At 43.2% G+C, this 13388-nt stretch overlaps 1 protein-coding gene across 4 annotated transcripts in view; it reads right to left on the reverse strand.

Annotated features, from left to right (window-relative positions):
- GRAMD1B (GRAM domain containing 1B) overlaps window positions 1-12580 on the reverse strand; it is a 138428-nt gene extending 125848 nt beyond the window's left edge. For all 4 annotated transcript variants that reach the window (XM_065417089.1, XM_065417088.1, XM_065417087.1 and 1 more), the window contains exon 1: window positions 12061-12580. In XM_065417089.1, coding sequence (XP_065273161.1) covers window positions 12061-12422 — 362 coding nt within the window. In that variant the 5' untranslated portion in view covers window positions 12423-12580. The remainder of the gene's footprint in view (window positions 1-12060) is intronic.
- Between the last annotated feature and the right edge of the window lie 808 nt (window positions 12581-13388).

The raw sequence follows: 13388 nt of genomic DNA on the forward strand, positions 1-13388 counted from the left end.
TTGGACATACAAAACACTTGCAGCATGAAGTGTTTCATGAATGCATATTTACACAAGTACACATGTTCTTGTGCACAAACACACAAAAATCATTTATACCAATATTTACAGAAATGAATAAACAGGTTACATACACTGAAATAAATGTGCAAGTTCTATTCAAAAAATGGTCAAAAGACACTTTTTTTCCCCGCAGCATTCTAGTTTTCTAGCCTTTGCTGAATATGTTAAAGGCTTCTTTGTCATATTTGGGTGTCAGAATGTGGAAAGTTATGGGCAATATGTTTGAACCATTCTTATCTTCTTTGTATATGTCTTTCTATTCTGAGACATGAGTCTCTGAATTATAATGGAGAGCCATGGTCCTATACACAGTTTCAAGGTTGAATTCATTTTTTATAACCTAAGCAGTTCTCCAACTCAAGCACTTTGGGCCAGATTTTGAAAAGCGCTTAGCACACAGCTGCTCTCATTGTAATATTTGTTGCCAGATTTTCTTATGTGTTCAACACTCAACATGCTGAGACTTTTTCTAACAAAGAAATCTGGCCTCAATTGTGGGTGCCAAGCACTTTTGAATATCTGGCCCGTGGAACCCAATGAACATAAAGGCAAGAATATGTGGCATTTTATCTCCATATTTAACTGTTTGGTAAGGAGCAAACTTGAAGAGATCTAGATTACTCCAACAATTCTGTTTTTAAATAGTTGTGTTCCTGCCTCAAGAATAAATTACTCGAGTAAGCCATTTCACTGAATGGAAGCATATAATCACAGAGACATATACATTATTTCCTGACATCTGCCTATTATTTAGTTGGCATGCAAGATGGATGTAGTTTACTTGTCCATAAACTACAGAAAGTGCAATTTCTTATGGTGATTTAATTACAGAGGCACAGCTATTATTCACAGAAGATGAGAAACTGATCTCATAACTTCCATGAGGTTTTCTAGCCTGCAAATCTGTGGATAGCAGTATCTGATAATGATCCAGCTACAACATCACTTTCTTGTCAACTAAGGATCTGATTTTCTGCATAGTGAGTTTGGCAAAGCGATAGACTGTATGTAAAGCTTACTGTGCATTGTAGACTATGGGTATAAGCTTATAGGTTTATTTTCAGAGGATGTTCCCCAGTGGTGGATGGGTGGGTGGATATGGGGTGGGAGGAGAGAAAAATATCAAGGGATATATAATCTATTAATGAGATGGGTAGTGACTCATTCACAAAACAGTGTGGATTATTGCAAATGCTGTTATCTATAACTATTTGCCAAATAACTTCAACAAATAGTGTACACCCTCTGAGTCCATATGAATATTTAGTATTCATATTGTTTCACTGATCACCTCAGCTACATGGTTTTGTTTCAACATCCTAATCGGATTTAAAAAAAAAATTAAAACTGAAGAACAACAGACAATCAGCAATCAATTATGCACCTCTGCTACAAATGCATGCTATACATCTGGAGGAATACACATTGATGTGAACATTTGTGATAGTTTCAGGATTTGTGAATATTTTCACCAGTACTTGCTTCTAGTTAAAAAGAAAGATGGGTAATGAATAATACAATCCCATGAACCAGTGACTGGAAAACAGTGCATCTATTCAGATTTGCAAAGATTTTCATATTTTCAAAGCTTTTTATTTTTAAACTAGTGGACAAGGTCAAGGATTTTTCCCTCCTCTTTAGGACTGTGAACTTCACAAGACAGGGACAATCCCTTCTTACAATCCATGGAAAGTGCTTAACACATCATGAGAACTGCTACACACAAATGATGAGAACAATCTCTTACTATTAATTACTTGTAGAATTGACCAGGAAATATTCTTCTCCTGGAAAACATTAAATGAAAATACATTTTTAAATTTTAAACATTTTTCTTCTACATTTTGGTTTTAAACCAAAACATTTTGGCTTTCGTTGGTGAAAACCCAAAGGCATTCTTATGAAAAATGGAAACTTTTTTACCCAAATTTCCATTTTGTCAAAAAGCTGCTTTTCGTACGCAAAAACAAAAAAGCATGGATGAACATTTTTTTCCAACTCTAATTATTTGTAATGCACCAATGTGGTATCTCACAAACAGTACAGGACTGAACTCTGAGCCATGGATGTCTGCAGAGAGGAGCTGCATCCTTTGGACTCTTTCCCTTCTACAAGAGAAACAGACGTAACTTCTGGTCTAAAATCAATCTGCATGTTTGTCTTTCGCTTCACTCGGCTGCTTTGCTGGTCATTCCCAGAACTTTGGCCCCTTATATCCTTCATAAGGCTGCAGCAATAAAAAACCCAGTCCCAACTCCCTGAGAGTAAATCATCGGCCCAGGCAAATGAAATTCCTGCCATCAAAAGTATTGTATTGCCATGGTAGCGGTGGCTCCTAAAATAAAGGCACCATTAAGAATTGTCAGAGGCCTGTCACAGTGTGGGAAATAAGAACTCATTAGCCTAAATTCTAAGGGATAATGAGACCCCAGAATGCACTGTGACAACATCCCCTCACCCCCATACATCAATAAGGGTTTCCCCATGATAACCCTGAAGCAATCAGATAGTGTACTGGATGGGGAAGCACATGCAGCCCTGGATTTCCTTTAGCTCCTGTCAGTTCCCGCCACTCACCCTCAGCATATGAACATAAAGCTGTCAGGTGGAGAGATGCATGCTTATAGCCAAATGCAGCAAGTTAACATCAGGCTTTATTAAAAAGAAGATAAGGGGGATTGGTGTTCTGTGAAGCATGTTGCTGCACTGAGAGGGTGCGATTCTGGAGGCAGCCAGCAGATGGTAACACGGTGTCTGTAAAGATTACAACACCCTTTTGCATTTATATATCTCCTTTCCATCCAAGGATCTTAAACCCCATCACAAAGCTGGGTAAAATTTCCTGTTATCCCTATTTTTTACAGACATTGAAACCAAGGCACAGGCAAAGCAAAAGGACTTTTCCAAAATCACACAATGAGTCAGTGACAGATTCAGGACTGGAACTGTGGTCTCCTGATTAGAATCATAGAATCATAGAATATCAGGGTTGGAAGGGACCTCAGGAGGTCATCTAGTCCAACCCCCTGCTCAAAGCAGGACCAATTCCCAACTAAATCATCCCAGCCAGGGCTTTGTCAAGCCGGGCCTTAAAAACCTCCAAGGAAGGAGACTCCACCACCTCCCTAGGTAACGCATTCCAGTGCTTCACCACCCTCCTAGTGAAATAGTGTTTCCTAATATCCAACCTAGACCTCCCCCACTGCAACTTGAGACCATTGCTCCTTGTTCTGTCATCTGCCACCATTGAGAACAGCCGAGTTCCATCCTCTTTGGAACCCCCCTTCAGGTAGTTGAAGGCTGCTATCAAATCCCCCCTCATTCTTCTCTTCTGGAGACTAAACAATCCCAGTTCCCTCAGCCTCTCCTCATAAGTCATGCACTCCAGACCCCTAATCATTTTTGTTGCCCTCCGCTGGACTCTTTCCAATTTTTCCACATCCTTCTTGTAGTGTGGGGCCCAAAACTGGACACAGTACTCCAGATGAGGCCTCACCAATGTCGAATAAAGGGGAACGATCACGTCCCTCGATCTGCTGGCAATGCCCCTACTTATACAGCCCAAAATGCCGTTAGCCTTCTTGGCAACAAGAGCACACTGTTGACTCATATCCAGCTTCTCGTCCACTGTGACCCCTAGGTCCTTTTCTGCAGAACTGCTACCTAGCCATTCGGTCCCTAGTCTGTAGCTGTGCATTCCTGGTCCCCATCTCTAACCACTAGATTCTGCCTCCTGGCTTACGCACAGACTCTCTACAAGGTGTCGGAGTAGCAGAACGGAGCGAGTTTGGAAGACATGTTCAAGCTCAGAGCCTGCATCAGCTATAGCCTGTGTAACAAACTCTTTATTTTCAAGACCAAAAGAGGCACTTCCTGTCCATGATCTCATTTGCTTGAGTACACTTATAAAGTTTGCGGACGATACCAAGCTGGGAGGGGTTGCAAGTGCTTTGGAGGATAGGATTAAAATTCAGAATGGTCTGGACAAACTGGAGAAATGGTCTGAAGTAAATAGGATGTAATTCAATAAGGACAAATGCAAAGTACTCCACTTAGGAAGGAACAATCAGTTGCACACATACAAAATGGGAACTGACTGCCTAGGAAGGAGTACCGCAGAAAGGGATCTGGGGGTCATAGTGGACCACAAGCTAAATACGAGTCAACAATGTAACACTGTTGCCAAAAAAGCAAACATCATTCTGGGATGTATCAGCAGGAGTATTGTAAGCAAGACACAAGAAGTAATTCTTCCGCTCTACTCTGCGCTGATTAGGCCTCAACTGGAATATTGTGTCCAGTTCTGGGTGCCACATTTCAGAAAAGATGTGGACAAATTGGAGAAAGTCCAGAGGAGAGCAAAAAATGATTAAAGGTCTAGAAAACATGACCTATGAGGGAAGATTGAAAAAAATGGGTCTGTTTAGTCTGGAGAAGAGAAGACTGAGAGGGGACATGATAACAGTTTTCAAGTTTTCTTCTTAACCTCTGAGAATAGGACAAGAAGCAATGGGCTTAAATTGCAGCAAGGGCGGTTTAGGTTGGACATTAGGAAAAACTTACCAACTGTCAAGGTGGTTAAGCACTGGAATAAATTGCCTAGGGAGGTTGTGGAATCTCCATCATTGGGGATTTTTAAAAGCAGGTTGGACAAACACTTGTCAGGGATGGTCTAAATAATACTTAGTCCCACCTTGAGTGCAGGGGACTGGACTAGATGACCTCTCGAGGACCCTTCCAGTTCTGATTCTATGATTAACTCAGCCTACTATAAAGGAAAATAGGAATGTTTAAATTCAAAACATATTAGTGATCAAAACGCTCTCTGACATCTGTCTGCCCCAGTTCACTCCCTACTGGCTAGTTGCTCACATCATATACACTACCATCCCAATTAATGCTAATTAGTAACCTTTGCTGTTATTTGAATCAGCAGTGGAGACAGTCTCCTTCTCATCCCTAGAGGGGTGGGGTCCACCGGATGAGGGTAAAGGTATATCAGTGGCCCTGGATGGGCACAGCTGTTCCCCTCACTGTATCCGTTTTGCAAATGAACAGAGAACAACAGTCTGCAGAGCTGCTGTCAATCCAGCTCCTTTCATTAGCAACACATTCAACCACCACCAAAGTCTTCATAATGTAACCAACGTGAGGGCAATCGTGACAATGAACATGATGACGAGGATGAGTTGTTATATTCCAACAATAAACTCAGGGCTGTGCAAAACCTGCAACGTAGATTGTCCCCTTGGTAAACATTTGCTGAATATACAGGATGAACAATATTCAGAATCTGAGCTATTTGTGAACTTTCACTATTCACTGTGTTGTGACTAAGTCACCCTAAGTCACATAGCTATTGTTTCTGTTCTTTGATTTGGTGACAAACATTTAAACAAAGAAATGAAAAATAATGAATAATGGTACAAACATAGTAAGACTCATCGCAGAAATTCACAAAGCTGTTGGGATTCAGAGATACTTGGGTTTCATTGGAATAGTCACAAATTATATGACTACAGGAATCATAATGAATCTTATTTCATGGTTTTTTAAAAAAACATGTAACAGGTTTTTTTTAATATTCAACCAGCTCCACAGGAAGTTCAAACAAAACCTAAACTAAACTTTTTTATGGTTAAAAAATGGCCATATTAAGCGCCCAGCTCCCCCTACATTATCTTTCATTTTCACAGCAGCCTATGCACTTCCATGTTAAACAGCTAGGTCAGAAACAAATTCCACTCCATCAATGGAAGGTTTGTTCTCATGGTTATTTCCAGATCAACCAAAGGCAGAAAGTACAGGATGTCTTGCAGGGACGCCTGTTACCATTGAGATTCCCAGTCCCGTTTTGTAGATACAGGACAGCCTGGGTAACAGCTACATTTCTGAATGCTTATTCAAACCAAACCCAAATCCTGTGACATTCTTCACTCATCACTCATATATTATGTAGCAAACTTGGGCTTTGTAAAATATGCTAAGTGGCTTATCAGGGGGAGTGTGCTCAGCAAGATTTAACAAAACGATAAGACATTGACATGAATAAGAACAGCCTCTACAGAGACACTACCTAGGTTAAAAACCACAAGGCCGTTCTCATGCTTGAAGAAATTTGCCTTCCTTTGAAGCATCAATAAAAGGCCACTACTACAAGCAGGATACTGAAGAAGTTGGGCCCATTTCTCTGTTCCATCATGGAAGACATACATGCATAGATTAAAAGGCCAGAAGCTCCACTGTGATCATCTAGCATGACCTCCTGCATAAACACCTACCATAGACTCATGTCTGTTTCAATTAAAGCATATGTTTAAGAAAACATCCTATCTTGATTTAAAAATTGCCAATGATGGAGAATCTACCACAACCTTTGGTAAACTGTTCCAGCTGGATTACCCTCCCTGTCAAAAACCTGCACCTTATTTCCAGTTTGATTTGTCTAGCTTCAATTTCCAAACACTGGATCTGGTTATACCTTTGTCTGCTAGATGGAAGAAGCCCTCTACGATCAGATTTCTGTTTCCTATATAGGTGCTTTTAAACTGTGATTGTGGTGTAGTGAGAGCTGCGTTAAAATTGTAAGATGTCACTCTAAATTTCAGGGGGTTTCCTAGTCCTGCTTGCAGGCTAAGGAGCTCTGTGGGAAAGCATATGAGCTGGGTCTAACAGCAGTCAGTGTGCAGACAGTGACTTGTGGCTCTCTGTTTTAGCCTGTTTTCTCTCTGTGTTTTTAGATTAGTGTGTGTTATTCTGAATTTTAAGAAATAAAGTAGTGTTATTTTATAACCTTCCAGCAAGAGTATTTTATGTAACTTCTCTGTGTGTACGCCATGTAAACAACAGTGATCAAGTCACCCCTTACTTTCTCTTTGTCAAGCTAAATAGTTTGAGGTCCTTGAGTCAATCACTAGAAGGCATGTTTTCCAATCCTTTAATCATTACTATGGCTCTTATCTGAACCCTCTCCAATTAATCAAGGTATAAATAAGGTCCTTAATTCCTTACCCACAAGTGCTCATTTCTATCCAGGTACTTGGGAGAAGAGCTGCATTCTTATTGCTGACTCACACGCTAGTTCCCAGATTTAGTCACATGCAACATTTCTAATGGGGAAGATTTTTTCCCCCCTTTTGACTTGAAAATAAAATGTGGAAATTTCTGAAAGCCAAAGACACCTGGAAGCTGCTAAACTCACAGAATGACTCAGCTTGCCACTTCTCAGAAATTTAGGGCATGAAATGAAACCCATCATGGGGCAGGGTTTTGTTCCACAGTTTTGTTTATTTTTAGCCATCTGCATTTCTCACAGCATTAGCTGCTGTCTCCTGAACCCTATATTCTACCATAAAGATAGGCAAAGCCAGAGGTTTCACTGAGGTCTATATTGTTTGTTCTTTGCTGCAGCTTTCTGGTATGGAGTTTCTGAAGTTTTTACTCTATTGGTTTTTGCACTCAGTCCTTACACTTAAGCAAAATACCCACAATGAGAATTTTTCCGGAGTACGAACTCCAGGACTTTTCCATGGTGTCAAAGGGAGGTGAGAGGCTAATGGAATAAGAGCTCTTGCTTGCAGTCTGCAGATTTAAAGGTCTGAGGTCAAAGCGTTTTTAGTGGAGGACCCTCCTCTCTGGAAACTCAGTTGGTCCACTGAGTTAAGAACTGATGTAAAGACTTGCATAATGGAAGCCATTTGCAGAGCACTGCAACAAGCTATATTGCTCCTATGGAATCCAGGACACATGTTATGTACTTCCAAACCCCATCTATTAACTATTTACTTATATAGAGACATGGAGTGGACACATCAGAGTTGGGGTCTCTTGATCTTCAAGCCATACAGCAATGCCTATCTATTTATTCCTGGCTTTTGCCAAAGTATGGTTGTGTGGGCAGGTTATTTTAATAGATTAATTTAGGGGAGCGGAGTCAACTCCATTTATTTTGGGTGGACATTGGCCCTTGCACGGTCTCTAAGGAACCATACATGCTCCCAGAGAGTACGACGCGTGGGTTTTGTTAAATAAATAAATAAATTAAAGCAGATACATTATTTATGAAGTGAATGTGAGAGTGTATGTTCATTGCAGGCATAGCAAAATGCTAACAGATTGCTTTGGCCTGCCTGTGAAGTGTATTGTAATGGCTGTTACCATTCTGCCTTAATAATAAATAACATAATAATAATATTTTGCACTTACATAGTGCCTTAAATCTAAGGACCTCCGAATGCCATACAAAAGTAAGTAAGCACAATCACCACCAGTTTGCAGATGGGGCAGCAACTGAAGTACAGGGAGTTGAAGGGTGGGATTAAACTGGATATAGTTTGCACAGCCTGAAAGATTTTATTTTTTACTTATTTGTGATAGTGCCTAGGAACCCTAGCCATGGACCGGGACCCTGTTGTGCTACGTGCTGTACAAACACAGAACAAAAAGGTGGTCCTTTCCCCAAACAACTTACAAGCATTATGGGCTCTCTTTTGATGTCTAACCTATAATGACCTTGGGCAAACCCTGGCATCTTATGTATGTGAACAAGAATCTCGCTTGTCATCTCTTTGGCTGATGACAAGTCACCTCTTTTTCCTTGCAATTGTGCCATCACTAAACTAAGGAAGAGTTTTAAGGGAACCAGAAGGTAATATGTTATCAGAAAGACTGGGGCCTAAGTTTCCAAGAGTAACTAGTGATTTTGGGTGTGCGGCTAGGTCAGCACTTCTGGGAGAGGAAAAAATGAAGCCAGACCTATTCAAATGTAGAAAATTAAACCAACCATCAAGGGTCTTAGTACAGCAGACACTTTGTTCTGTCAGGTTCTTCTACCATGCCCACCATTGGGGTAGGATTGCCTTCCAGTAAGGCAGAGGCGAGAAATAAGGTACACATATTTTACAAAGAGGGTAATTACACACTGGAAAAACAAACCAAAGAATGTGGTGGATTTGCTGTCACTTGAAGTCTTTAAACCAAGATTGGATGTCTTTCTAAAAACATTCTCTAGCAAGGATTATTGGGTAAAATTCTATGATCTGTGTTAGTCAGGTGGTCAGACTAGATCATAATGGTCCTTGCTGGCCTTAAAGTCTATGAACCTATGAACAGTATATTAAGTGATGTGACTAGAACCTGTCTCATATGGACATCAACATCATAAATGTAATAGTGACACAATATTGCCCCAGAAAAGCCAGCACTCATGGAAACCAAGCCTAGAGTATGGGAAGATGGATGGAGAATGATTCATCTGTTTCTCAAATGGCCAGCTTTCTCCTGCTGCTCCCCAGAGCACACTATGCCAAGGACAGGTGCCTCATGACATGAGGAGGTTTATACCACAGTGCAACCTTGGGAGCAGCATTAATCGAACACTGTAGTTCACCCCTGCAAAATTCTCCTGGTTCACCGTAGCCTGCCTGGACAAATTCCCTGCTCTGACCCAGCAACCTCTGTTTTTTCCCTCTCCTGCCGTGCTCTAGATGTGCATTGATCCTCTTTAAGTTCTCCAAGCTTGCGAGCTCAGCAGAAAAGGGCAGGAGAAGAATTAGATGTTGTTTTCCTCTGGGCTGGGAAGGGAGGAATTCCATTTGAAAACCTGATCTATTTTCCATTGCCGAGAAATGGATTTGGAGCCCGTAATACATGAAAAGAGAAGGTGCCATGCTGGCCTTGGTATGCTAATGCCACCTAATCCATGAACTGCCTTAGCTTTTTTCCAGTCCCCATTTCAAAAATGTAATCAGGGAGACTGCAGAAATTTTCTAAGGAGGGTTAATAAACAGATTTCTCTCTCTCCAGAGATAGACCCAAACAAAAATGCTGCATCTAAAATGCTCTCAACTCTGGTGAAGTTCAAATCTGAACTCTGTAATTCAGACACCTCTCTCTAACACACACACACACACACACACACACACACACACACACACACACACACACACACACAAAATCTCTCCTGTGTTTTCAAGACCATCCCTATCTGTATCCTTAACAATCATTTGAATGACACTGAATGTTTACAATGTCAGGGGACTTTTTCCCCCAAATGATCACTTTCTACAAGAGAGGCCATTGTACGGTCATTCCTAACCTGCTGGTACAGAAATGCTTTCATCAGCAGAACGTCCTTGAGACTTGGAGTTGCTAAAGCAGCACCTTAAAGCAGGTGCTTGGGGCGGCCAAGGGGAAGGGGAGGCACGTCGGGCTGTTCGGCGGCAATTCGGCGGTGGGTCCCTCTCGGAGGGAAGCACCTGCCACCGAAGAAGAAAGCGGCGCGGTGGAGCTGCCGCCGGAGTGCCGCCGATTGCAATTGCGATCGCGGCTTCTTTTTTTCCCCCCGCCGCTTAGGGCTGCAAAAACCCTGGAGCCGGTCCTGGGTATAACTTCTCCACCAGACCACTGGGACAACATCTGGGTCAATGGGACAACCTGCTAGTCAGGGGTAGAAATAGAAAAGGACATCATATGGTTCCTTAAATTTACTTTTTTTAAAATGTAATATGCATATGCTCGAAGCCCACAAACAGCTAATAAGAAAATTATTGTTTTTCCTGCAAAAGAACTGATGAAAACAACAACAAAAAATAATACATTTTCTTGGAAATTTTTCAAGTTTTGGTGAAAAGCAAAAAACTGAACTCTGTCTCTGAGCTGCAACCCAGCCAATGCACGCACATCTCGCGGTGCCACCAAAACTTAGGACAATAGCAACTCCAACTCTAACACTAGAGTCAGAGGAACAAGTGTCAAAACATCCCCAGCAAGCCAGTTTTCGGACGGTTGTTCCCAGAGGACGGGATAACTTTGGGAAAGGGAAAAGAGTGACTGTCATCTTTTGGTCAATGGTTTGAATTACAACCAGGTTAGTAGAGACCTGCATTCCAATAACACCTTCTATCTCAGACTCCGGGCTTGTCTACACTGCAAAGTTGTCGACAAAACTTTTGTCTTTCATGGGTACTTAAAAGAGCACCCTCCCCCCCCCCACGAAAGACAAAAGTTTTGCCGACACAAGTGGCAGTATGAACACGGCTTTGTCGGCAGGACAAAGCTAAGGCCGCTCACAGGGCTGGAAGTATTTTGTCAGCAAAAGTGCCGACAAAGTACCGAAAAAGAGCGTTTACACATACTGACTTTTAGCGACAAGGCTGTGTCGACACAACCTTGTGGCTAAAAGCTGCGTGGTATAGACAAGCCCTCAGAGTTCCTCATGAATTAAGCCGCACGATGCCCTTGTGACCCAGATGAGCATTAATTATCCTCTTTTCTGCAAATGAATAAACTGAAGCACAGAACGTCTAAGTGACTTGCCGAAGTCTGTGGCAGAGCTGGGGACAGAGCTCAGACCCCACCTGGATTTGCAGATCTATGCTTTAGCCACAAGGCCAGCTTGCCCCTCACTGTCCTCTCATTGCCATTTGACAGATGTGCGGCATCCTATATGACATTAGTTAGAGAAATTCAGTCCAATTCCTAAGGGAGAGGGGAATGCATCACAAAAACCACTAGCAAGTTTGGCATTAACTGGCCCCTGCCTTGGCGGTCTCAGCAGAGATGCCAAGGATTGATTGGGCCATGAAGATTGAACTCCCCTCTCCTTCTCTACAGGGGGACTCTGCAGGCCAGGGTTCAGACACATGGACAGTGTAGCATAGAGGAAGACTGCCCATCTCTTGGAGTCTTCAGTCTCCAAGGCCATCAGTCTGACACTTTTCACCAGCACTAAACTCACTTTAAAGGTATGTAACGGGTGGCAATCAGAGATTGAATCTGGCTCTAAAAGCATGAGTCACTACTGTTTGAGCTAAAAGACTGCATCCATTAGCTTGGCGTCAGCAACAATCTAATATACCACTTAAAATACCCCAGCCACTAGAGGGGGACAAAGACACTGTGGGCAGCAGGCTGAGCCCTCTACAGGTAACAGCAGGCGCTATTGCCTTTTCCTAGTGGGAGCCTTCTCAGCTGCAGGGAACGGGAGGTTTGACATACCTGCTTTCACTGTATTCCTTCTTCTCTCTCACGCGCAGCCACTTCCGCAGCAGGACGCGCTTGCGCCGTGGGGAGGCGCTGGGTGTAGAGCAGTTTGACCATGGGGTGTCCTCGTCACTGGATGGGGTGATTTCTATGGATGGGAGTTGCAGGAACTCTTTGTTGGGGGAAGGAGAGTCCTGGTACCCGCCGGCCTCCAGGCTCTGCTCTTGCACGTTCTTCATCCGTCTCATCTTGAAGCGCCTCCTGCGCAGGGTGGGGGTGGACGAACTGGACCAGGCCCGGCTGCACTCTGGCACCTGTTGCTCTGGGACCTGCAATGCCGGGAGCTGGAGGGTCTCTGTCATATTGGCAGCAGGCATCAGATCCCCTTTCACCTTCCCCTCCCACCTCTGCGCTATCTCTCGGATCTCACTATAAACCAAACCACAAGCTAAAAGCTGCCCTTCTCCACTCCTCCCCAGTTCAGCATGTTCCCACCCCTCCAGAAAGAAATCTCATGTTTCTCGGTACTTTCATTTAACGTGGGTGCAGGGGGGGATGCCAGTTTCAAAGTTTCTCTTTTGTTTTCTCCTCCTTTCTCACTGAGAAGCAACTTCCTCTCCTGCCTGGTCTCTTTCAGGGCAGTGAGTTTAGCCTCTGCTACGAGGACTGCTGACAACCCGCTGGGCTCTCTTGGCTTTTTTCATTCTGCTGTTTTCTCTGCTCTTTGCCCAGTCGTGGCTCAGTGAACACTCCTCCGGAGCTGTGCTGGAAAACAGTCTTGGGAGACCGAGAGCAACGTGGAGCTGTGAGGAGGTCAGAGAGAGAGAGAGAGAAGGGGGGAGGGAGGGAGGAAGGAAGGGAAGCAATGATACTAGATAAAATCGGAGAAGGGGGAGGGTGATGGAAGTTCTTTTTCTGTAGCAGATAAGACATGCACAGGCAGCTGCTGCAAGTGTAACTGCACTCCTAATCCCGAGGGCTGGGTTCTGTATTACCGAACACGCCTCTACTGCCATCAGCCTAATGAAAGAGGATAAAGGGGGGAAATAACTTCTCATGCAAGCCGATTGGCAGACTTCCCCTTTGTCCCACCTTCCTATTTGGTTGTCCCACCCTTCAGAGGGAGGGGAAGGAGTGGACCCCAAGTTCCATCATCTTGTTACTGCATATATTATTTTTCACCTCATTTGAATACACAGAGGGGAGAAGTGGGGAGAGAGTTTCAGGAGGAGCTAAAAGGCCGCAGCGGCACTAGGGTTGGGATCCTGGCTGACTTTGTTTTTCCAAGGGTTCATGGAGACTGCTTCCAAAATGACACACTCAGTGATAGATGGTCCTGAGTT

Source organism: Emys orbicularis, chromosome 15 (assembly GCF_028017835.1).
Source record: "Emys orbicularis isolate rEmyOrb1 chromosome 15, rEmyOrb1.hap1, whole genome shotgun sequence".
NCBI lineage: Eukaryota > Metazoa > Chordata > Testudines > Emydidae > Emys > Emys orbicularis.